At 39.1% G+C, this 26267-nt stretch overlaps 3 protein-coding genes across 6 annotated transcripts in view; all 3 read right to left on the bottom strand.

Annotated features, from left to right (window-relative positions):
- LOC112561603 (pumilio homolog 2-like) overlaps positions 1-10655 on the bottom strand; it is a 45013-nt gene extending 34358 nt beyond the window's left edge. Inside the window, exons 1-8 of the mRNA XM_025234180.1 lie at positions 10552-10655; positions 10102-10347; positions 9819-9890; positions 3557-3638; positions 3124-3299; positions 2816-2951; positions 2001-2101; positions 948-1108 (exon numbers count right to left, since the gene is read on the bottom strand). Coding sequence (XP_025089965.1) covers positions 948-1108; positions 2001-2101; positions 2816-2951; positions 3124-3299; positions 3557-3638; positions 9819-9890; positions 10102-10317 — 944 coding nt within the window. The 5' untranslated portion in view covers positions 10318-10347; positions 10552-10655. The remainder of the gene's footprint in view (positions 1-947; positions 1109-2000; positions 2102-2815; positions 2952-3123; positions 3300-3556; positions 3639-9818; positions 9891-10101; positions 10348-10551) is intronic.
- A 2743-nt stretch (positions 10656-13398) lies between these two features.
- On the bottom strand, positions 13399-18365 carry LOC112561103. 2 transcript variants are annotated; one of them, XM_025233338.1, is made up of 3 exons: positions 17836-18365; positions 15806-16115; positions 13399-15145 (listed from the first exon to the last, which is right to left on the bottom strand). In XM_025233338.1, the coding sequence occupies exons 2-3, from the start codon at positions 16112-16114 to the stop codon at positions 14762-14764; spliced, it is 693 nt and encodes a 230-aa protein (XP_025089123.1). In that variant the 5' UTR covers position 16115; positions 17836-18365; the 3' UTR covers positions 13399-14761. The 2 variants fall into 2 exon arrangements, with proteins under 2 accessions (XP_025089123.1, XP_025089124.1); XM_025233339.1 differs by having other exon boundaries at positions 18170-18365.
- Positions 18366-19146: 781 nt separating this feature from the next.
- Positions 19147-26014, bottom strand: LOC112561100 (histamine H3 receptor-like). 3 transcript variants are annotated; one of them, XM_025233333.1, is made up of 3 exons: positions 25109-26014; positions 22054-22317; positions 19147-21743 (listed from the first exon to the last, which is right to left on the bottom strand). In XM_025233333.1, exons 2-3 carry the CDS (start codon positions 22312-22314, stop codon positions 20559-20561), a joined length of 1446 nt encoding a protein of 481 aa, XP_025089118.1. In that variant the 5' UTR covers positions 22315-22317; positions 25109-26014; the 3' UTR covers positions 19147-20558. The 3 variants fall into 3 exon arrangements, with proteins under 3 accessions (XP_025089118.1, XP_025089119.1, XP_025089120.1); XM_025233334.1 differs by lacking the exon at positions 25109-26014 and adding an exon at positions 23950-24635; XM_025233335.1 differs by lacking the exon at positions 25109-26014 and adding an exon at positions 23584-23901.
- Between the last annotated feature and the right edge of the window lie 253 nt (positions 26015-26267).

The following is a 26267-nucleotide window of genomic DNA, read 5'->3' as shown; positions in this document are numbered from 1 at the left end:
CGCATTGCAAGTTTTTTTCACCAGTGGAGGGTAATGTACAATAATAATAAAAAAGTGTCACATCAAAAATAAATAATAAGGAAATGGATGGTACATTTAGGAATTGTTCTTCTATGGATTACTTCCCTTAGAAAGCTGAAAGTCAACCAATCAGGTATTTTCTTATATTTGAAAGTAGGCAAAGATTCAGTTGATGAAGCACTATCTTTGTGACATAGAGATTTGTACTCCAGCAAATCAAAATTGGCAAGAAAATACTAAATATTTAAATTCTAGCGCACATTATAATATGTACTTGTTTGGCACTTTCAGATATATACTTAGTAAATGTTTTTTAATTTCTACTTTGTGACATACTTCCCTGCATAGAACTCTCTGTTCTGTACAGCTACCATTTTTCATTTGAATTTAGTACAAGGAAATAATAATTAAAAAAACCCCCATATATTTCTTAAAAGTCACACTACACAAATGTTAAAAAAAACCCTCTTTAAAATGGTGTGTCTCTGACGGTTGTCTTTATTGTAGGTTAACAGGGATAAATATTCAAGCACTACTGGTCAAATGGTCAATCATAGCCATGTGAAATGTCTGTTGCAAAGAATCAAGAATGAGTTAACATTCTTGTACATGTTCCAATAGGTCTGATCCTTTATTCTATTTCTAAGCAAAACACTCCATTACAAATTCTTATTTATTAACTCAAAAGCTTTTTCAAAGCTAATAAATGCAACACCCAATTTTTTATTTATAGTAAACTGCTTTTGTACATATTTCAACATATGATCAAGAGTTGAGCATCTCCTTCTCAGCTATGACCAGATTTTAGCAATTCTTAATAGTTTAAAAAAAAAAAAATACTGAATACACACCAATTGAACACAAAACAATTGAACACCAAATCATTAACCTCATTCAATTTTTGTTCAATCTCATTTGCTGCTTACCGGAACCCTGTATCCTCCAGCCCGTTCTGCATGATACCATTTGTCTGCAAAGCATCTTTGTCTTCCAATCGCTCCTCTTCAAAGGGAGATGGTGTTTTGCTTTTTTTCTCCTCTAGACCTACAGATACTTCTTGTGGTCCACCCTGCCCATAGCCACAGTACTGCAGAGCTTGTTATTTTACACTCTACACATCACAAATATTCTAACTACTTGATGAAAATGTTAACATACCAAAAAGGCAGGGTGGGACACATAAAAAAATAAACGTAAATTTTTAAGATCAACTCATAACATGATTTGTGACCAGGAATGTAAAATCTTTTCCCCTGCTGCTTCTGTCTAATGCAGAGATGGAGTAAAGTAAACGTCAACTTCAGTAAAGCTTTGATTTTACAACAGAACTGGTTACCAGAGACTAAGGCAAAGAGGATTTTCAATTAGGAAAATAGTATTTTTGGTATACCAAAGAGTGTTTTGGGGTCCCCATGTAACACACGACAGCTACAAATCATAAGTTCTTTTTGACATGCATCAGATCAATAACTTACATCAGTCTTTCAGTTTTATAGCTAAATATAAATGATTTGGACTAACCAGTTAATTCAAAAATACATTTCTGTGACTCCCTAAAGCATCCTTTTTTTGTGTTTACATGAGTAGCAACTCCAGAAATTTTTGGGGTGACCAAGTTAAAATTTGAGATAACACGAAATTCTGACTTTCACCAAGTCTGCGGATCTTCATTAGTGTGACTGGAAATATCTGTACTAATCCATAAAATTAAGCTAGGCTATTTAAATTTTAATAATTCAGTAGCAAGGCATAACTGTGACTCACAGCCAAAGGTGTTAGAATGAACCAGAAAAACAAAGGGAGACTTCCTTATCCTTAGAGAAGGTGAATCAAGTGAATCCTTATCAATTCAATTTAGACTATAATACATTTAGAATTTTGGATGCATTTCAAATAAATCTGAGATCAATTATGTTTTAAAAAATCATTTGCCTCATGATAAATGAGCAATAATGCAAACACTCTTTGTTAAAACTTACATATGTTCCTTTGATTCGGTTCATGCTGCCATCCATCCCTTTGTTGGTGGGTGAGCCACCCAGCACATATTCCACCATGTTTACCCCAAGGGCACTTGTTTCTAAAGCACACACATATCAGTAACATCCACAAGGAAAGTGCCAGATGACTAGTGCTAAGCAGCAAAAATTACACTCTTTTCTGTCAAGAAAAATTATTCCCTTAAAATTTGAACATTATAATTCTGCAGATCAACTTTCAGTTCCTGCAAAGGTAAGCTAATAACGCGCTTGTTTAATGCATGGACAAACTTGCAGAAAAATTTTATCAATTAAGTGAATAAGGGTAATGTCTACCTGTAGAAAACATTAACAAGTTAAAACACTAGTGTAAACTAGTGAAACATACTAAATATATAAAGAAGAAATGCTCATATAGAGATTAACCATTTCACAAGCTTTTTGAGTTTACTCCCTGTAATTTGACAAACTACAAAACCACAATGGATTTATAGGTTTGTTCTGTATACACATCAGATGTAACATTTATTTCATTTGGTGATCCTCTTAACAGAAACTTATCACCAGTGATAAGGCTCCTTTTGCAGCATGTAGTAAGCACAATCTCATAAAGAATCTGAATTTATATTTGGGAATAAACAATCAGTATGCTCTAGGTTCCATCCCCAAAAAGATCACTTTTAACAAAAGAATCACAAGCCAAACGCATGTTCCCTCATGTCACCCTATCCACTCGTTACAGATTGACCATCTTTCCTTATTTTATTACTTGCATATGTAAGTTCTTGGTTATGCTATATACAAGCCATACTTACGAGACATTCCTGCTGGCCCACTCCATGTGTCATCTCTTGTTGTCCAGGGATGTGGTGCAAATATTCCAGGTTTGCCTGCCCCTTCTCCCACTTTGCTAGGATCTTCAAGATTCCATAATTTCTTTGATGGATTCATCTGCAAGGAGATCAAGATCACTCTGAAGCAATGAGAAAACTTGTGCTTTAAACAAAACGTAGTGCCCTGTAGCAAGTAATAACAATAACATCAAGCAGTTTTAAGATGCCAATTGCTGATCCAAAGAAACTTATTACTGCCAATTCACCACTGGCATAAAAACAACACTTACAAGGGTAAAAGCATAATCTTCAAACAAGACCATAACCGCCTCCTGCAATCTTCTGTTCTTTACAGCTCCTTTCTTGTACAGAGACACTGGAAGGTTTGCTCCACTGCGATTTTTGCACCGCTTCACCTTCAAACGCTGAAGACTGCCTAGTGAGAACATGAGTTCTTTTGCCAAATATCACACCACTGGTGCTATATCCCATGCGAACTAGCTGAAAAGTCAGCTGCTGTCACTGCAAATAGCGACTAAAATTTATAAAACTCTGCTTTGCATTCTTTAAGACACAAGTTTATCCTGTATGACTTTACAACTGAAAAGCTCTAAGGAAGATGCGCGAACAGCGACTGTCACAGACACGCCCTGGCTTGTTAAATGAGAATGAACAAAACTGATATCATCGCTCGGTTTCAAGCTGAACAATACAGCGACCTACTCTGATGAGGAAACTCATACCAGGATAAACTTCCTGGGTCATTTTTTAAAAATATTTTGAACTTCCCTGTTAAACATCTGTCCTGTAAAAGTGAAAATCTCATGACATGTTGGCACAGTACAGTAACATATCAAACTGTCACTGGCTTCTGATTATCTGCAAGTGCATACCAACACTGCAGCGTCATGACAAATACCCAAAGACCTGCCAATTTTCCTTTATATGTTCACAGAATGAAGTAAAAATATAAAAAGCTATGACATAAAAACTTCAGATCTTTTTCCCCTATTCTTGAAGAACTGAACTTAACACGGTGCTTCCACAATTACTTATACAAAAGATTTACAGCACTTCTTTGGCTTGCCATCACAAAAACCAATGCATCACAGCTGAGTATGGAGCATGCACCACAGCCATAGCAACACCGTCCTATCCAATGGCAGAATGACTCACCAACTTGCTAAAGAGTGAGGGCAAAATTCTTAGTCACTCTATGATCAGCTAGCATTGATTTTTACACCAGGGCCCTCTGGCGGCTTCATTTTTTAAAGGGGGTGGGGGAGGACCGAATTTTTAATTTAAGTGAACACACAAAAATATAATCCACCTGATTTCTCTTAAAAAGAAAGCAATGCCCAGAACAGATCTTTTGGTTACTTTTTTTTTAAATAAAAAAATGTATGTGCATCAGCATATTTTAAACACAATTTGGTCTCAATAAGAAATGTTTTGCAACAGTCAGAAACCTGCTTTTTTTTTTTTTAGAACTACCTATTCCCGGTTTAACTCTTCCCTTACTATTCACACCCACAAATGCAAAAGTCTTCATTGCTATAGCTCAAAACACCTGTGTCAGTTGAAGAGCTATGTGCTAATGTAACAGCTCTCTGGCATGTTCAGGTGCCTATAGCACCATCCATTTTTGTGTATTTATGAGTAGCACACACAATTTAAACTGAATTACCGAGTGTTGTGGCAAAAAATCACCAATGAAATGTCTCCTAGAATCAGATATAATACGAAAAACTGACATTTTAGATGGAAGCAGACTATAGCAAATAGGATGACCAATGCAGCATAAAGATTTCCTTCTTCCTTGTCACAGCGAACACTTGTAACAGTTTTTCTCATAACAATAGAGAAAATGAAACCAAAAATAAAGTCTATGCTGCAAACAAGGACAGAGATGCTGTGCCTAAAATACTACAAATCTGTTGTAACAACACACAAATTTCAAGTGACTGTCAGGACACATCAAGTTTGCAAAAACACACATCTATTCAAAATCCCAATGAGCTCCCCATGATGAAGCATAAGGGGACTCAAGAGCAAAATATCTTTATCACTTCCACTACAGTTTTATATCCTTTAATACTTGTGCTGTACACAGTGCACGATTAATCATAAAAAGGTGTATAAAATATTGTCATCTCATGAGTTTGCAGCAGAAAGTATGACAATGCATCTTTGGATAATGGAAAAGCATGAAATAAGAAACCATAAGAGTCCTTTCCAAAAGTTTTGTTTTCAGATAGGTCGAACTGAAATCACTGGAAAAAAATAGCCACAGATTAAGGGAACACAGGATTGGGGTACCTAGCATTATTACTGTATTTGACCTGTCAGCCCTATTTGACTGACAATTCTATAAACATGACCCAATTTACAAGCTGTATCATGCCACACTGTACTTCTGTCTCCTGTTCATTTGCATCCACCTCTTCAACCCTTTGTTCCCCGTTTCATTACCAAAATAGGTGAAAAAACTTTAGTCTTTGAGTAATATATTTTTAAAATAATGTTTTGTTGCTCTTAGCACTGTTAACTGTAAAGAGCAATATAAAACATCAAATCTCCACAATGATTTTAACCCTCTGAGCACCACAAAAAAGTATGAATATTACAAAGACTGGTTAATAAGTGAAGACTGGGTGAAGTTTGTTTTTTCATTATTGCTGCTCTCAGGCAAACATTAGACCAACAAACCTGTACATTTTTAGAAAGGAGAAAGTTTAAACTTCACAATAAAAGTAATGAAAATCACCCTCTCCATGCTTTCACAGAAAACCACGATAGTGGCCCATCATGCCCAAAGGGTTAACTTTAAACCACCCATCCCTAAGCCAAGATCAAACATACTACATTCAAATCACATTTCTCAAGGATGATTTTTGCAGATTTGTTCTTATTAAAAAGGTTTTGGTGCCACTATAGCATTCTTTCTAAAATATTACAAATTCCATCGTACTGGTATTTGTAATTAAGTGTACAAACATCACAATCTTTATCAAGAAAGGAGGAAACCAAATCACTAAATACACCTGATGAACTCCCTAGCACAGATTGTTCAATGCAACAATTTAATTGACAAATCTCTTTCAGTCATTTTAAGCTTTCAGCATGGTTTCTCCATTACTTTTATCAAGTGCCTTTTAGCTGATGTTGCTATAGAAATCTTTTCCTTTAACTATAGGTCTAATTCTTCAAAGGTGTGAGCAGCTATTTCGGGATACTGGGCTACAAGCAGGATTCCCCCAAACCAGGGATGATGCCAAAAAAGTTTTTTTTAACACACGGTAAGGTGTTTAAAGTACAGTCTACCATAAGCCAACTGGTCACTTTGAGTCAGTAACAGGAGCTGCATATTGGCAAAAAGTGATCTTCTAGTGAAACAATTAAAAAGATAAGCATTCATATATATAATCTTCGATCTGCTCTCTTATTTATTATTGGTTACTATGATAGTAAAGAGCTATTCTTGATGCCTTTCTGCCAGTCTTGTATATATCAAGTTGATATAAAAATGAGGCCTGGCCAATCAAATCTCTTGAAAGCACCAATTGCTAATGTTCATAGTTAAGTTTTTGTCATGAACAAGTCAGAACATAAGAGTCTAAACTGTCAAACATTAGATTTCACTTATTAATAGCTTTTCAAAATAGTTGGCTTTTTAGAATTTCAATTACAGAAAGGAAACTTACTGAAGTTTCCTGACTACTGGCAGCAGTGGCATTGAAAAAAAAAAAATCTGGCTTTCTATCCTCTGAATAAATAGGAACAAAGTTAAAGTAAATGATTGCTAAACTACTTTGTAGCCCAGACAAATCTTAGTTGATCATGTTGGATATCTAAAAAAATAATTAAGATACAGTTTCCTTCAGTTTTAAAGGTACTAGTGTCTCATGCATAAGTCCAAAGTGCACTACTTAAAGTAGGATACAAAAACATGAAAGTTGAGACTTATCAAAAATTATTCTGCCACCTCAACGGTTTAAAATTGTTAGTACTCCTGACCTCCCATCAGCATCAAACAATCATGTTTTAATACTGTTTCTGTGTCCGGTGACTATGCAGATCCCTGCAGTCTCTTGATATTTTTTTTAATCTCAACTTGGCCCCACCATTAATATGTGCTTGCAACTTTAAATCTGAACTTCAACATATCACATTCTCTACAGATGTACTCCCCAACAGCAAGGATGTCTTTGATTCTACGGTTTTTCGGCATTGACTTCTCTTTTTCCCCCACCTGATGTCGTAACTACTTCTCTAATCATTGCTCCCATACCATGGACTACTGATTTTTTTCTGCCTTTGCCATGAAAAAACAACACATTCACAACACGTAGATTTTAACTGTACTAAATCATCTTGGTCCACAAAGATGATTTTATCAATGGAGCAATTATAAACTCTTCCATTAACTGCAATGAGAAAGCCACAAGGATTTTTCACCTGTATTTTGTATTTGTTCAGCATGGGGAGCCAGGAACCCAAGTTATTATTATTATTCACTCACTGAGTTACAAAGTTCTATTTAAAGAAAATCTTTAAGTCATCTTCTAAGCTTAAATGTTTTGGACTAGGCATAGCAGTTTGCAGGCCTTTAAACAATCATAATGAAAGATGAAGGCTTTCCAAAATACTGTGGATGATTTTAAAGTGACTAAAATGAATCTGGATTAAATAACCAACAAAGATATCAATTTAATGTAATATTTTGTCAATGCAACTTAAAAAGACAGCAGGGCAAATATAAGTACAAGGAAGGCCTTACTAAGATAAGTCTAAATAAAAGGACTGCAAAGTCCACACCAACCCTGAACTTCATTATGTGAGATCATATCCTGTCAGTGCAAAAACATGGTTTGTTCTAAAAGCTGTGTAAATGTATTCAAATAACATTCAGCAAATTCTATATGTTAAACCAGACCTGGGCAAACGCCGGCCCGCCTCCTGTCTCTGACCGGGCCCGCCCACTCAGACAGTAGTAGTTAACTATATTAGTCCGGCCCTCTGAAACCATCCCAATTTCTCATGCAGCCCCTTGGGAAAATTAATTGCCCACCCCTGTGTTAAACAAATATCAGAGGACTATAATATGCCTGAAAGGCAGTCACTTTATGTTTATGAAGATACTACAAATATGCTCACTGCAAAGATAGTGTAGCATTTTTTTTTTAAAAACCAGTAACTTTACTGCTTGTTTTAAGCCTGGCTGTTAAACACAAATCATCTATGTATTTTGTGTTGAATGATGCCAACAGAAAAATATAATCCAGTATGAAAAACTTTTACCCAGTTGCAGACGACACGCTGCGAGAACATGAACAAAGTATGCTCAGCTGTATGCTTGGAGTGGGAGGGAGGATTTATGCTCAACTGTTATGATATTAATTTGCTTATATTTGTTATGCTTTAAATATAAGAACTTTCACCCTCCTGTTAGCTTTCACATAATTTTGAAGGCCATGAAAAACTAATTTGGTAAACTTTCCTGGCCAAACCTTTGAGAACAATTCTGGTGCAAAATTGTTTAATTAAAAAAAAAAAAAAAAATCTGCTAACTTTAGTCTGGTAATGAGCAAGCACTATAGAGCATCAGTCTGAGAACTAAGTGAGGCTTTAATCAAAAGTGCTAGTCTGCTTGGGCATTCTCAAGGGAGCACAACATGTATGCATTCATTATTTTTACCACTTCTTTGTCCCTTCCATGAGATTATTTTTATTGTACACATTTGTTATATATGACTGACAAATTATGTTAAATATTTGACAATTTGTGTTTATAAGCTGTAACCTTGCACATACAGATCATCTTTTTATTTACACTGACCTGCTATATTCCCCTTCTTACAAAGAAGCCATATAAATAAATAAGCATATTATTCAACTATAAAAAAATGAGACAGTGGCAGAAAAATGTTCCCATTTATAAGTAACAGTTTAAAAAAATATTGAAAGAAAATTAATGGCTGACAGGCTGAATAAACCATGTGAATTTATGTGACAAAATTACACAAAGATACAAGGACCCATAACAATAAGCACTGATGGCATTCTTAACAATTCTAAATGAAACTGCTGCTTGTGTGTGTTTTTTTAAACGCTAAACTTATGACTGGCTGTTCCCATCCCACCAGTTCCAAATGTCTTGGACCCCGGTTTCTCTCAACAGTCTATTTGTTCTTGTCATCACCATATCCCAGTGGTCAGAAGGTAAAAATGTGAATCATGGCAGTTATTCACTAGAAGTAACAATGTAAAAGCTTATGTCTTCAAAGCACAAATGTTGCTCTCCAACATGTATGGTTTTTAGAACGCTGCAACATTTACTAACTGTTAGCAGTAAATTTCTTGACCAAATCATCACAACAGTATTCTACTAAGTACTAATAGCCTAGCATTACCAGCAAAAGAAAAACTGAAAATTATAGCAATATTAAGCAAGAACCAAGCGCTATAGGTAACATTTTCATAATCAGAATGCATATCCCTCAACAAAATAACTCAGAAGACAGGTATTAGTACCATCTCCAAAACACAGGGCGGAAAAAAGAACAGTTAAGGCTGTCTGAGCTTATCATTATCCCTTACAAAACTGATGAGACACAGTGAGCCAATTAAAAAAGATTTTAGCATGCAGCTATTACCAGTAAGAGATTAAAAAGGAAAGCATAAAATGCATGCACATATAAAGCTGAACTTGCCTACTTCCCACAAGTTATAACAAAGTTATCATTCTCAAATTCATTACTTATATTTAGAAAAAACAAAGCAAGTGTTTTAGTATATGACCCATTAACAGCTTGCCACATTGACCCTTGTAGAGAAGCCTACGTTTTATCTAACTCCTTGATTTCCCTTATCCCCTCACCCACCTCCCACCCCTCAAACGCGAGTCAAGGCCAGCAGTCGCCTGAACCCCTTTGTTTGCTTTGTCTGTTCGCTTGCGACTAACAACAAAAATGGCGGTGCTTACCTCGCGCGAAGGCCCTTGCATTGACAATCCGTGAAAATCTCTTTCGAGCTCCTGAACGGTAATAGTCCGCCCCTGTAAAAGCATCAAATTTGTAACGATGCTGCTTTTATCACGACTACCTTAACGTTTCAAATGATAGTACTGTTCACACAAAAAAACTAAGTTGTGAAAGTAGCACTCGAGAAGAATAAAATAGTTTGACATCAAAACATATCAAAAGTAAACAGTGTCTTGTTAACAATGAAACAGAAATAACCGAAAAATGACCACAAATGCTTCCTACCTGCTCAATGACGCTGTCATCTCCGACTGCCCAGCGTTTGCTAGGAAATGCATTCATCTGAGCATCCGTCTGTGGCCTTTGAAAAAAGTAGCCTACCATTGCATCGTCTTGGGATCGCGTCCCTTGACTTTGCCTTGTTCCAGACATTTCACGCACACTCGACATAATCGACTGGCTTTCTTCCCATGAACCAGCACTCATAGTTGGTACCGGCATATAATAGGCATCCTTTGAATCGGTGTCAACCTGCAGAAACCAAGTTTTGTAGTGTAAACAATGTGCTTAAATCGGGATAAACTAATATGAATGGCGGGAGACTGCTAAATCTGTTAGGTTGTAAATATCAAACGTCATCGAAACGCATACAAACAAATTACGAAAAAGGCGCTAAAATTATTAAGCGGATTATATAGTAACTACATTTACATGACTACAAAATAAAATTCTAACCTCGATTGGGTTGGATAAAGGTTGACCCAAATGGAATGTTTTACAACATGGCGAACGACATTTTGAGCTCTAAGTGCATGCTGGGAAACATGTGCTTGTAGTGACGTCAGAGCGCGGGTTGCACTTGATGGACTTGAGGCGCTAACTTCAAAGTACCTGCGAGGAGTTCGATAAGAGAGAGAGAAAAAAAAACAGTGGCTCCATTGACCATCCCATCAAGTGGAAATACCACATCCCAGAAGACTCGATGTTTTCAACGTTATGTAGACCAGTCGGTGAATCAATGTTACACAATTATCTTTGATTACCTCAACACCACGTACCTGCATTTCAAGTTTGTTATACAGTCTCTCTCTCCTTATCGCCAGTTTCCCCCTCTACCTTTCTACCTGTTAGCTATAAAATATTCCTTCAATGCATTTTTTTTGTTGACATTACATTACTTGATTGTTGTACTTGTTTTTTTCAACTCGACGCTTAAAAATTAGCGAAAGTAATGCTAATCCAGAAAGCTGTTTGTACTATTTCCCTTGACAATTCGGGATGCTTTAAATATTATACCAAGATAACATGACTGTATCTGTTTTAAACCGTGATAGAGATTAGTTGCTGTGGGGTACTGTGGGTTAAGACCTTTATATTTTCCCGGCATAGCTAAGCGATAGGTCGACGTGTACGTTTGAATGAAGATTTTGTGTCAGAGACTGAATCAGAAAACGCACTTTCTTGATTTTCCAAGCACTTTGTGGCTTTTTATAATCCCGGAAAAGGGCTAAAGTCAGCTTTGGGCTGACGATCTGGGTTAGTACTAGGGATAGAGTTTGGATTAGTATTATGTCTTATTAAGTATTATGTATTTTCCATCTTTCATGGTGGTCTATAACCTGTGGTATATAACAACGTAGGCACGTTCTAAAGTTGCTTCGCATTATTTTCGTAAAGGGAAATAACTTGTGATAAATTCGACATAATACACTTTCTGCGTTACTTCCCGTTGCCTGTTCGCAATTGAACATCTCGGCTAGAAAGCTCAAAAAAGATTCACAAATTGTTTCAATGACATTCTTTTTGTCAATGATCTCAAAGAGATCTGTGCTTGATAAGAGTACGAGTGGTTCCAATTTTTTACTATTTGGCAGACGACAGCTACATCATGGACCAAAGACATTATAACACGGCCCTTAGAAACATTAATTGCCGTCAGACAGTAGTCGATCGAACAAAAGCAAAGAAAGAGCGAAATCGCTTGGTAATTTATTACAATCTGAGTTTTGGCCCAGGCTACAAATCAAATGACACGAAACAAGGAATTTTGAAAATTTGAAATGAAAGCGGGCCCCCAAAATAAAGTTTGAAGGCTGATAACGTGCCATTTTAAAAAAAAAAAAAAAAAAAAAAAAAAAAACTACCTTAAATTTCGGACTACAAGCCGCGACTTTCCCACCCCCAGCTTTAAACCATGCGGGTTTGTTTGCAGATTTTTCAGATTTCGATTCAATTTTAGATGAGCTCCATGTTAAAGTATTAATTGTTAACTTTGTTACAGTGATAACGGTTCACATTGTTAATTCAAAGCCGTATACAGTTGATGCACACAGATCAGTGGCTGAAGAACACATCGTCTTATGCCATTTCGAGACGAAATGCCTACGATGCAGCTTTCAAGTTGTATAAATTCGCGGCTTATGTGTGAAAAAAAGTAGAGATAACAAATAGTGAGTGCGGCTTAAATACAGGTGCGCTCAATAGACCGAAATTTACTGTATGTGTTCAATCTCCAAAGCAACTTCGGTAGATGGCTTAGAGTTGGTAGTTACTCATCATCATGACTACAACATTTCTTCGAGGGTGCAGATAAAACACAATAATTTCCTTTAATGAATTTCACATCAGAAGCATAGAGCTATTTCCAGATATGTTTTCCGCTTTATTTCAGTAGTTATTATTTCTGCTCCTCTTCAGGTCATGGAGAAATCATTTGCTTTGTATACTTCATCATTTCTGAGCTGATTTTATGTTTAGGTAACGTGTTAAATTTTCTTTTTCTTCTCTTGTTCATTGTTGTTGGTCGATAGTTATTATAAGTTATATTACTGTCTTGAACTCTCGGGGAATGAGCACGCGAAGATGGTCAGAGGTTGTGATTGCCGTCGCCTCGGACTGATCACACTCTCGACATCTTTACTCACGCCGACATTTACCGTGCGCGTACACTTACACTAAATTGCTAATTACACTTTAATTGACTCGAGCCCCCAGTACGCTTTCCCCAATAAAAAAAAACACAAGGCAGTTTAGTGTGTTTATGACAGTAATTAATAATCGAGAGTATTTCAAACAATTTACAAAATGATACAATTTCAGATATGGTCGTTATTTTTAGGTATCCCGTTATTTATCTCTCCCTAGTCCAGAAATGGTGAGCCTCTAATTATCTAACACTAACTACTACACACAGCACACTACACTTGTGTAACACACACTCGCCACTTATCTCGCCACACAAAGTTTCTTGCCACATGGAGGGCCCTCCGTTTTGGCTGACGTCTGAGGATCCGTTGATGTCCCTACATCGATCGTTACCCGTCTTTTTCTGTCATCGCTAATATATCCAGATTACATGTAACGTGGACGTATACATTTTATTAGTGATTATTATTTTTTTAGATTAAGATGACTTTAGAAGTAATAGGGACGAAAGGAATGGGGCTAAGTGCGTAGTTCTTCCAAAGACGAACTCTTTTCTCTCTCTAATAGTCTTCACGCACACACACACACACGTAAACACACCTGCGTACAATCTATTTCCCCCACCACACGCATACAGAGAAAGAAAAACACTGGCAACTGGTTTCGTTATATTCATTTTTAAGCTCTGTTACTTCAATTATAACAATTTGGTGCGATAAAAGTGGTGAAATATTTCTCCACAGAACCAGAGGTACACCTAGTGTTAAAATCTACTCTACAGCTGTTCTCCTTGTATGATCTGACCAAACAAACAAACAAACAAACAAACAAACAAACAAACAAACAAACAAACAAACAAACAAACAAAACAAACCGAGTTCTGTTTAATTATAATATTGTCCTAATGTGCAACTTTGCACCAAAGGCAAGAACAATCATTCAGTAATGTAGAAAATAATTCATAAATATACACAAAAGAATTATTGATGTTATCTCCCTTACAAGGGGGAAAAAGTAAGAAACGGAACAGACAGAAAAGAAAGACAACCCACCCAATAAAAAGTCAAGAAAAGGAATAGGAAATAGATAAAACAAAAATAGAAAAGGGAAATAAAATGGAAAAAAAGTTTCAACATTAAGACTCTAAGACATTGCGTTTTAAAAGGAATCTGACTTGACCGAGCGAAACCTATGTGTGTCTTAAATAACTTGTCGCCTAAGATGCATTGTTTTCCAAAGCACTTTTCTGAATGTATGGTTACATATGACGTAGACCAAGGGACTGGCAGCGCTGGAGATCATGTAGGACCGACGAAACACTTCAGCGACAATATAAGCACTGGGATAGTCTGTCCTGAGGCCACACCACGATTCGCCGTTGAGCTTCAAGTAGTTAAGCACTATGTACGGCGGGTAGCTCAGGATGTAAATGATGGTGATCAGCATGAAAACGAGGCTGGTGTTCGCCCCTTGCCTTGGGGATTTGCCGGACTTTGAGGAGAAGACGGAGGTACGCCCGGTGTTGACGCTAGTTCCTTCGTCACGGTCGTCGAGGGACCCGAGGCTGGCCGAGGAAATAAAAGACATGGTGTAGGACAAGGGAGGGAAGAACGCCCGCTGCCCGTCAGAGTCGTCTCCGTTGCTGCTGGTGATGGAGAGCAGGCGAGCTGTCGGCACGGTCCCTGGACTGACCGGACCAGTGCTGTCCGGGTCCCGATCGAGCTTCTCGGAGGGGCGGTCTTCGGACATGGCCCTACATAAAGAGCGTCTGTGGGATGAGCGGCTGAGCTTCCTCAGTTCCTGCTGTTTCAGCCGCTTGCTCTTCATCCTCAGGGCGATCAGCGCATAGAGGAGGATGTTGACGCCCGCCACGACGACGAAGATGACGATTGTGAACAAGATGAACGCGTGCAAGGAGGACGTCCCGGCCATGCTCCCCTTGGGCCCGCAAGCCAGGCAGGTTTGGCAGCAGGCGTCCGTGCTGTTGTTGGACTTGTACACGCAGTGGCTGGCGGGATTGTTACCGTACAGCCCCAGCGTCGGCGACGAGCACACGAAGGCCAAGATGCAGACGGCCAACGACATGACCTTTGCCCCTGGACCCGTGGTGATAAGCCGCGTGACGACGCTGAAGCGAGAGGTCGGCTGGGACTGCCGATGGGTCGCCGGAGGCTCGGTTGTCGCCCCGAAACTTCATCAGTCGCCGCAACGCGATTAGCAACAGCACGCAGCCAGAGGCCACGTGGCAGGTGAATGTGCCCACGATAGTGGTGACGCAGTAGGCGTCCAGATCGAGGCTGAGGCCGTGCTGACTTGGGCAATACGATGTCAGGACCAGCAGTTCGCGAGGCATCACCAGGACAGTGGAGGCTAAGTCGATGATAGCTAGAGAACAGATGTACACCTGAAAGACAATGATTAGTTAGCTGATTGGTTAACTGATTCGAAAGTAATGTACTTTGAACTACACTCTATTTTACCAACTTACGGTTGGGTCGGGGAATGTTAGAAGGAGGGAAAGGAACACCCTGAGGATCAGTCCTGCGAACAGGTAGGACATCAACAGAGAGAGAGAGACCTGAGAGGAGATTTGAACCCAGCATCGTACGATTCACATTGCAGGTGATAATCTAGTTATTCTGTGTATACTCCTAAAACACCGAAAAGCGTTTAATGTATTGTCAACTCCTTTTTTGTGTATCTATGTCTAACGTATTGCACATACAAAAACAAAGAATGAAGCATAGGTTAAGTTCGACTTTCCTGCCTTTGAACTTAATAGTTTGACGATCTCTTTTACATAGACCTGAAGTTCTTAAAATTATAAGTTTCAAAAATGACTGACGGGAATAATAATAATAATAATAATAATAATAATAATAATAATAATAATAATAATAATAATAATAATAATAATAATAATAATAATAATAATAATAATAATAGGTTATTCGAATTGTTATTATCACAGCATCGTATTTTGTGTCCCAGTGAAGAACTCATGAAAAGAATCAATTGTTCCGTAGCCAAAATGTAAAAAAATACAGAAATTTGTTCCTCATACCTTTGTTGCGCCTTTTGAGGAGCGCCATCTACAGGTGAAGATCATTAGCACTAAAGAGTTGCCAACAAGGGAAATGACCATTAAAATGCCGATGTAGGTGAGTACTGGCCAAATAAATGCAGTTTTGTAGCCGCAGGTGGAAGACATGTTCTGGCCAGTGTCAGATTTTGCGTATGTCATCGAGGGGTAGGAGGTCTCAGAGGTCATTTCCGTCGATGACCATTCATCGTATGTGAAGTGAGGTTTATTTGTAGATTCAGTTGACATTTCTACTGCTGAGGTTGACGTAGGTCCACTAAAGTTCTGCATCCTGTAATGTAAATATTGATACACACAGAGAATGGTGACAACTTAGCCAGTCGCTAACATACGTTATCAGAAAGAGCAAAAGAAAAAAAAGTCAACAAAGAACAAGGAATGGTATGTATACCATGGTCATTCGATACTGTGTCCTAATTAGAATATCAGTGAAACTTTTAATGGAAGTTGAGCTATGTTAAATGCATTAAATATTAATATAAATATTAAAAAAACTGTCATACACCCAGTTAAAAATCTGTCGAGGTCCTCACAGGTGCTTTGGATAGGTTGTAAAGAAAATTAAGAACAGCACAGTAGTCTGACATCCAGCGGAATCCTCACAGTTAAATAAAAGTCGGGCAAAACCAAAAAATCGCTTCCAATAAGTTGGAAAAGGTGAAATCAGCACACAACAGTTAAATTAAAGTCAAGTAAAAACGACAGTCGTTTCACACATTAGTTAAGAGTTGCAATAAATCCACATAATCGTCCCAGGCATGGTAGTTTAAAATAATTGTACACAGCAGGTAAGTTTCATCGCTTCTCATTCACTTACACTTTCCTCTCTGCTCACTCTCTTCTTCTTTTCTTATCTCCTTCCTTCCTCCATATCTCTTACCCGCTCTCACGACCATTTACATTTTCGTTACACAATTTTATGGCATTATCATCAGGGGAAGAAACTACCACCTATTTGCATCATCTACTTTCATTTTCATGTCGTGGTTCTCGTTCATGACAGTCTTCTAACCTTTTAGATAATAGGGAGTGAGATGCTAGAGACAGTACTTATCTATTTCCGTTCCTATTTCCTCTACGTCGCTTCCTTTCCTTCTCAACCCTCTAAGGGGTTAACAGTTGGGTCATCTGACATTTGGACCACTCGGTTCTCCGATTCTCCCATCTTTAAAGATACCAGGTGAGCCTAGCAATGCAGAATATTCTCACACAGCAGTTTCTTTTTCCCGTTATGCATTTTATGCGATCTTCTCGGCTCTTTTTTTTTTTTTTTTTTTTTTTTGAAACGAGTAGTTCCCCTTTGTCTTCGCTGCGTTACTCCCCCTGTGTTGCTCTCTCACACTCTCCTTACTGCTAGCAACGCGGCCATAAATATTACACCAAATAAACGTACAGCAAAGTGTTATCTTGTTCTTACTTTTATAGAGAACCTGCATAATACATTATCCACTGTTCAATGTGAATGTTCGTAAATGATTTTCTAAAGTTTATCATTTACTGCATGGAACGAACAATGGATCGGTCAGGGATGGATAAAAAGTATATTTCCGGCAGAAATTGAGAACGAAGAACAATAGCATCAACGATCGACTAACAATGGATGACATCCTTGAATGAGAATAATCTGTGGCGGTGCTGGCTAGTTTGACTGTAAGCATAGTTCATGTGTCTATTAGTAGATTACAAAAATCAGGGACACGTGTACTTTATGTAGACATTAATTTTCTTCTATCATGTAGCTGTACGTGAAATACAAACATGGTAAATATTTAAAAAGTAAATTTATTAATTATCTTTTTAACTGAGAAACGCTCTTCAGTGAAATGCAGTGGGTTCGTCCTAGGATCTGAGGATAAAGCAGAAATTATATTTGAAGGAAAGTGATGAGGAGCCGTCAGAATGAGTTTGAATCCAGTGAGGCTTTTATCGTTATGGAGGTGTTTATTAAGTATGAAATATTTGAGTGGCTAAAACCTGTCATTGTTACTTACGTCCAGCAGCAATCCGAGTGTGTCCTCAAAGTTCTGAACGTTTGATGACAGAGAGGAAGTTGTCCCTGACAATTATCCGCTCGACACAGACAATGCGCTTAGAGCTCAGTTTTATTCCGGTCGACTCACGTGCTATCCTAGCACTGACTACGCGTGCAGCATGTCGAATGCATGCACAGCCAGGATGCTCCTTCTTGCAACGAATTAAGTAATCAGTTTAGTCATGAACATTGCCTGGTTCTGGGGGTCTGTCTATCAAGAGATTGAGACTGAGCAAGTGAAGTGTGTAGAACTAAGATTGCAAGACACTTCCGTCTCGGTTGAATGAGCTTACCTCCAGATTATGATTTATCAACTGTTGGACAAAACTTTCCCATCTGTTGACAATATCGAAATCAGTATTATCTGCTGGCAATGTTGAATGTCACCGTACTATAATGTCGAGGAGACAGCGCCCAGGGTTGTCTAAAATAAAAGAAAAGAAAATCCCGATGACACGGCAGGCGATGAAGCAGCCTGTGTGACCGACAACGGGATGGGAAAAGGAAGAGCAGGCTGTTAAGTTTCTGAACCTCGCTATCTGCCGAACAATGCATCCTAGAACGAAGAGAGGACTTATTTTTAAGTGGACTGACACTTGCTGAACGAGCTTTGTTCAGAGCATGGCCCAGAGCGTTTCCGGAAGCAAACACATACACATCCCCGTCAACACACACATACACAGAGTTTAGATTGCAAAAACTGGATTCGTGCGTTTATCCTTATTATTATTATTTATTTTTTTGGTTCCTAGTGTTAAATGGTTTTACCATGGAGCTTTCAGTGGGACGCTTCGCTTGATATCCTGTGTACGACTTAGTCATTAAAGACCTACAGTGGCCCCAAACTTGATCTCTGGGATGATGAGATAACGAACAATGTGATACTTTTTGAAAGAGGGAGCATCTCACTTCCACGACTGTTTCTGAGAAAGGCCCAAGAACATGCAAAGCAAGAAATCCATGAAAGCACACAACTAATGAGCTGAGCTCACCCATTGGCTGCAGTCTTGGCACTGTAAGTAGTATTGTAAGTTTTATTCGTGGCCATTCGTGAAATATTTATGGTCTCTTTCTCTAAAACTTTTTATTTTAAAAAGAAAGCTTAGTACATTTGTAAACGTTAACATACTTTAAACGCAGCTTTTTCACCATCTGCTTTATCCGCTTTTTTCACCAGATGAAGATATCGTAGTTTTTTGAAAGGCTGTCACTTTGCTTCATTGTTTCACTTTGCTTTGAGATAGGTTGGGACAGGAAGGGGAAACATCACATAGCCATCAACTAGGTCAGTTTTTATAGTCACTCGCGTCACTTTTCTCTTGAGTGTATGTGGTTATGTATCATATTCGTTTGCTGTATAGAACATTCGCACTACCAGTCTTCGTCTTTTTTTTCCTTTCGATTTTTTCTCCTCCTCCTCCTCATTTATGCACTCGCAATATACAGGATGTATTAGTGAAACAAACGCAACTCTCTTCACTAATTTATTGTTTCCTACTACGCCTTTAAATATACATATATATACTGCTAAACTCATGATCGCTTACTCAAGCATCGACTCAAAATTCACACATAATAAAAAAACTATTCCATTAGAATTTTATGTCAAAACACTCAGAAGAGTGATACAACAATATCCTCACACTTATCGCTGAAATATCAAATAACATAAAACAAACAAACCAATTATCTCACTAGAAACGTTTCTTTGTTAACAGGGTTATCCTTTATGTACTTTTCAGTCGCTTACACACAGCAGCTAATTAGAAATTTTAAACAGAACAGCAATTTTCTTAAAAACGCAAAAAAAGTATTTATTCTACCATTCTTTACATTATTTCATTACATTTTCATTTTCTCTCTTTTTTCACTCTCCTCCAAACTTTGCTAGTCAGAGGAAAAAATATAAATATAAACAAAAAGGACAGAAATCATGTGTACAGTATATATGAATGTGAGGATGTTGTGTACATGGGCAGTAGGATGAGCGTGTCTGTTTGAGAGAGACACAATAATGGGAGGGGAATGGGGGAGAGTGGAAGGTTTAGTAACAAGTATAGAATACGATACAACTTTATTCATCCACAAGGGCAATTCAAGATAGTGTTCGTACTAGATAATGCATGATAAAATAATCTCTCTCTCTCTCTCTCACACACATTCCCAGCAACAGTAGATACAGTTGCTAACCTTGAGATCACTTCAGATCATAAAGGATTAAATCCAGTTTTTATCAAAAGTGGCATAAACAGTTTACGCTTGTCCCCGGCATAAAGCTCTTCACTCTTTTTTTCCGTACATGATAAAAAAGCATTGTTCGATTTTGAGGACAGACAGACACAACTTGTTCAAGACAGGTGTATAGAAAAATTCCTGGAAATTAAAGCAGTCATTTCTTGAGCTTACCTGACCTATACATTGACACAAGATGAGATGAATTTCTGTGAATTTGTGTGAGATGAATTTTGGGGGAGAAGAAAGTCCCTATCAGTTATTAAGAAAACACAAACATAGACAATGAATCTGGATCGGTAACGACATGAAGTAAAAAAGAAAAAATGAAACAGATGCATGTATGTAGTGATTTTGTTTAGTGTCGGGAGAAAACGTTCATGAATGATGTGGTAGACAAAGAAAGAAGAAATGTCACTGTAACAGGACGACTAACGATGCACATGTTCTCTAAATGACATCTCTCCGGCGCGCCAGCAGCTTCCACAACACCTTGCGGAATGTGGGGTTGCAGAACCCGTATATCAAGGGGTTGATGGCGCTGGATATTAAGTAGGTGCGCCTGAAAAACTCAGTGGCGATGATGATCTCTGGGGCCTCATCTGACTCGCACCAGGCTTTGGTGAACCGTCTCACCATCGTCAAGGACAGGTAGGGCAGATAACTCATCACGTAGGCCATTGAAATGAGCATCAAAGCGAAGGTGGTGTTGCGCGCCTTGCTGCCTCGCTTTGCCATCTGGAACGAGGTGGTGGAACACTGCGCGAAATCCCTGACATTGCCCTCGTTGATGTCCTCGAAGATGTGGGCAAGATGCGGAGCGGAGGCAAAATGCGCCGAGTACGAAATCGGAGGAAAGTAAGTAGACCCGCCATTGTAGGCGCCACTCACCGCCGCAGCGGCTTCCGGTTCACGCTCGTTGATCGGCATGGAACGCTGCCGGGTCATTGTCGGTTTAGGAGAAGGGCAGTCCGGGTAGGAGACGTGCATGCTGTAAGGTCTCCTCGGAGACATTTGGCGACTCTTGACCTCCAGCTCTTGGCGGTCTCGCTCAGATGCTCTTATCCGGCAGCCAACGACCGCGTAGAGTACAACCATGGGTACAACCGTGGCCACGAAGACGATAAAAGCGAATGAGAAGAAGGTTTTGGCGATGACGGAATCTTTCATTTCTCTTGACACACCGCAGGCCAGGTAACACGAGAACCCATCTTGGAGCTTGAACAAGCACGAATTCTCCGGCGCGTTGCTGTACACCGTAATAACCGGAATCGTCATGATGAAGGAGAGTACGAACATCATCAAGGAGATACCCTTGGCACCCATGTCCGAGTTAATTACCTTGGACAGTTTGCTCCCGAGGGTAGGGGTTTGTGGCCTGCGGCGTAGAGTACCTCTGTACATCCTGCAGGTCTTGTCCAGCTTCAGGAAGCGCCGAACCGCGATAACCAGGAGCAGGAAGGCCGACGTCCACCTGAGACCGAAAGAGAGGTAACTCGTGATCTTGCAGAGGGCGTCCAGGTCCAGGTGAAGGTATGGGCTTCGCACGGAAGTGAAGTTAGCGAGCAGCAGGTCATTTGGAATCGTTAACAGGCCACAGAGCAAGTCTGAAGTGGCGAGACAAGAGATATAAATCTGGAATAATAATAATAATAATAATAATAATAATAATAATAATAATAATAATAATAATAATAATAATAATAATAATAATAATAATAATAATAACAACAACAACAGAAACAACAGAAACAACAACAACAGAAACAACAATAGAAACAACAATAATAGCAACAACAATAATAATAGCAACAATAACAACAATAATAATAACAACGTATCATCATCAGCATCATCGTCGTCGCTGTCGTCCTTCTCCTCCTCCTCCTACTCCTCCTCCTCCAGTCTAATGCTACTACTTTTGCATCTATTCATTTATACTTACCGTTGTAGCTCCGGCGGCCCGCCATCTGTAGTTGTAGATGAAGAGCACAAGAAGATTTCCGACGAACGACAAGACGATCGCGACGGCAGCGAAGACTAGAATGGGCCAGGTGTGGTAGAGCGTGTAGGGCGTCTCCAGACTGCATCTCTCAGGGTCAGAGGTCACGTTTGAGGAAGTGCTCGAGCCAGGGAATGTAATGTCAGACGTCAGAGTGGAGATCTCAGTAGAGGTTTCGGTGGTCATTGTGGGTGTTTCGTTCATTCCCTATAAAAAAGTAAAAACTTGTGCGAAAATTAAGGTTAACAAGAAGCGATGCATAGAACGAACATCAGCGCATGCTCTGGAGAACCGTTACTTAATGAGAGGATGGAACCGAGGGAAGGCGTTCAACGTCCTGTGTGCCGGGAAATTTGCATAACATCAACATGGCCGCTGTTGAGGTTCGCAGCCAAAAAGACAACAACAAGCTGTGTGTAATGGGAAGTCTGGTGTAGTATTCATGATGAGATGATAATCTATTTATACCTATTCTTAGACCAGCTTCAAGCAGTCGGCGCTAGTATTATCTTTCTATAGTCTGATGACTCTTCGGTGATGTACTTCTGTTATACATAAGAAGACTGAGAGAGAAATTGTTTGTTCTTTCTTTCTTTGTCGCAAACATCCCATTTTCCTCTAATACAGTAAGTTTAAAAGCAGGATGAACATTTCGAGAATGCGTGGGTCGGATGAATTCCGTGTTTCAACAGTTATTAGTTATGTTCTTTGATAATTATCACAAGCAAAAACAGCACAAAACATCGTATTAAACTGGTGGGACTTTTCAACAATATACACTACTTTGATTCCTTTACACATTATACACTTGTTCTCTTTTAAGCCCAACTCTCAGCTTCTCCTTTAATATCCAAGTCATCTGCTTTTCGAAAGTCAATAAAAATAAAAGTTAGAAAGAAAAAAGAAAGAAAGAAAAGGGATGGAAGGAAAGAGAGGAAGAGAATACAGAGAGGAAGAGAGAGCAGAGAGGTCCTTCCGACAGCACTAAAGAAGGATGTATGCTCTGAACTCTTGGTAAGTTGTAGGCAAAGAGATTTGACACAGCTGTGCAGCAACAAGCCTGGGTCACAATCGTACACTGTGACTGGAAAGGATGAAACCTTGCTCAGAACAGCCATTTGGATGCAGCAGAGACATTAATTGTAAATAATCACAAGTCTTTTCCCCCCTGATACCAGGGACCTTTACACATGATAGCAAGTGGACCGAGGATGTTTAAAGAAAAAAAAAATACTTCGTAACATAAACATAAACATAAACATGAACAATAGTCCTATATCTGGAATGGAAATGTTTAGAAAATGTGTCAGAAAGAAAAAAAAAATACGGAAGAAAGAATACACCCCGAAAAAAGAAAAAGAAAAAGAAAGAAAGAAGAAACAGAGAGAGAGAGAGAGAGAGCGAGAGAGAGAGAGAGCAGTAGAGAAATAGGAGATGGGTGGTGGAAGAGAGAGTGGAAGATGCCAAACTCACCACAAAAGGATCCAAAGGTTGCTGTATGCCAAGACTAGCGAGAGACGAGATAGACTCTCAGCAATGGTTCTGAACCTAATTCCTTATCACAGCAACTACACAATTTCCTGACCAACGATTATTTTGCATTTAAGCGCAGCATGGCTTCGGGATATAAAACCATCCTCTTGTTGAAGTCGCTTGGTATGTGTGTACTTATGTGCATGAAAAAGTTCTTGTTTCTGTAGGTGGCAACACCAATCAATCTTCACTGTCTGTTCCAGGCATAATTCAGGACAAAAAGTTGTCTTTTGCTCTCAAAATAATTTACATATGTGATGATAACATAATGTGTGTACATATATATATATAGATAAACATACTCACCTATATAACATTTAACACGCAGGAACACACCTATACCTTCTCACATATACACGTGAACTTCATCCAATGCCTCAGAGTCTGTCATCTCCGGATAAGATCCTGTCGAGGCTCTGTCGATCTTTAGAACATGTGAGTGGTGATGAAAGTGGTGGTATGTGTCCGCAATGTGTTCAGCTGTGAGGTTGAAGTCTGTGTCAGGCTCACAGGCTAGTATGACAGGAATTTGGCCGAATTCCCGATGTAAATATTGTGGACCAAAGAACACTGTCAGTGTCTCATAATGGGGAGTACTATCCCGTTCCCATACTGTGTAGTCCGTGGCCCTTCTCTCACAAGCATACACAAGCCTTCCCCTAGATACTTATTTGTTGCTTGTGCATTTCTGTCGATTGAATCGTTGTGTACCCTTCCATTTTGAATGTTACATCATCTGTTAACCATGTTTCAGTGAAGAGGTCTTCATCGAATTTAACGAGCACAGAGAGTTCCTCCTGTTAGTTTTCAAGGGAGTGTACATTGGACAGGGTGATAGATTGTAATGGATGTCGACACCCTCTCCTCTTCAGTCTATTCCTGACCTCTCCTCTCGATCCTCTAAGTTTCTCCTTCCTTTTCCCTGTCTTTATTGGAATGCTATTTTTAATTCCACTTCAGGGGCCTCATGTGTCAACGACAACAGAAAATGTCTGTTGTAAGCTAACAGGACTATTTTGAGCCGTGGCAGGTTTGGGTAAATAACAAGTCTCTCAGTTATTGATACACTCACACATGGGAATCCCTCACAGAATAGACATGAAACATGTCAAAATTGTAACAGAGGAAAGTGAGCCGGGGTCAGGCTACAGAGTAGCGCCCCTAAATTCAAGATGGATGGAAAAAAAGTATTATGGATTTAGCAAGTGTTTCACTATTTCGAGACAATGACACATAGAACTGATTTTATGAAAACGGAAGTCGCCATAGACTAAAAACTAAAATGAAGTCAGTGTGTTAAGCGACAGACAGCAGAACAGTACAAGACAAGACGAGATAAGCAGAAGTCGTGAACTATAAACTACACAGTTCAAAACATTCTAAAAGGACCAACACAGTTGATAAAAGTAAGTTGTAGATGATGGTATGATAGCCCAGTATGTAACCACAACACAGGATGACATACCTGCCGGACACAGATCCTCCCTCGCCACACAACGAAGTCCTGTCACCAAGTGCAGCCTGTGTTCCTTCAGTCTGTTCTGTCCTCGACTAGGTACCTCAGTGGACCAGTTAGGGTTTCTGCTATTTATTTCGGCACGGAAGAAAAAAAACAACTTGTGATGGATGGGTGGGGTCGGAAGTTGGTTGGTTTCGAGCACAAGTCTGTGTGCCGGGTCTGCCAGCTGCATGCAAGCAACGTAGACTGAACTCTTCCGAAAGTCGAAAGGAACACTTTCGCTGGAACAGGACACAAAGTCTATTATTCCTAAGAGGATCTACATTGTGTTCTAAGTATCAAATGCATTTCACGAGAATCGTTTCTTCCTGGGGCTGTAGTTATGAAGCGAGATCAGCTCTTTCCTCCAGGGTGAAATAGGGAATATATTGTTTTGGAAGTTAGAAAGAGGTGTCCAGAATCCAGGAGACACTACTTCGTGTTTCTTAACATTAGGACACCATTACCACCGCTTTATGACAACGGCTCTAACGGTAAAACAATATCTGCGGGATCTTGACACCACTTTGTAACTTAGGAAACAAGATGCTTATCCTGGAGTTTCATTGTTGCTCCAGGGCAACGCCTTGCGTTCGCTTCCAGGTCGTTTTTGTACCATCATGCAGCCAAGCACCTGGTTACGTGTGTTATTCTTCCAATGTACTCTTCTATTCGTTTTTGCTTACCAGGTCTACTGGCAGTTCCGTTTGGATTAGAGGGGTGACAGTATTAGGTGGCACTAACCCTGTTAACCAATAACGTGATTGTCTCCCTTCCCAGTTACACTACAACCTTATTTTGTCCATTTACCTTTAATATGTTTCTTTTCTACACAGGGTGTCTTAAGTCACAATCGGTTCCTCATTTTGATATATATATATGTTCGCGAACGTATGAGCACGTGAGAAATAAAGCGAGCAAATGAACTGATGTGTTTAATTCTGCACTGAGAGAGAGATAGAGCGAGCATTTGTGTGAGTTGTTTTCACTTCTTTGTTCCGTTTGTTTTACGTTTTTGTGCAGCGTCAATCGTGCAAATATTCCATCAATAACAACATAAAATCATTTACCTTATTTTCTTTTTTGAAAGCAACAGTTATTTTGGATCACACCTTCTTGGTGCAAA

Source organism: Pomacea canaliculata, linkage group LG4 (assembly GCF_003073045.1).
Source record: "Pomacea canaliculata isolate SZHN2017 linkage group LG4, ASM307304v1, whole genome shotgun sequence".
Classification (NCBI taxonomy): Eukaryota; Metazoa; Mollusca; class Gastropoda; order Architaenioglossa; family Ampullariidae; genus Pomacea; species Pomacea canaliculata.
Note: the sequence above shows the minus strand (reverse complement) of the source record. Positions and strands in the feature narration are given on the sequence as shown.

Bases quoted from the DNA above. Each gene is read 5' to 3' on its own strand.
- LOC112561103 (XM_025233338.1), bottom strand. From the start codon at position 16,114: ATGCAGAACTTTAGTGGACCTACGTCAACCTCAGCAGTAGAAATGTCA. The intron at 15,146-15,805 runs GTATGAGGAACA...ATTGTCTTTCAG, and splicing joins CCTCAAAAGGCGCAACAAAG to GTGTACATCTGTTCTCTAGC.
- LOC112561100 (XM_025233333.1), bottom strand. From the start codon at position 22,314: ATGAACGAAACACCCACAATGACCACCGAAACCTCTACTGAGATCTCC. The intron at 21,744-22,053 runs GTAAGTATAAAT...TTATTATTCCAG, and splicing joins GGGCCGCCGGAGCTACAACG to ATTTATATCTCTTGTCTCGC.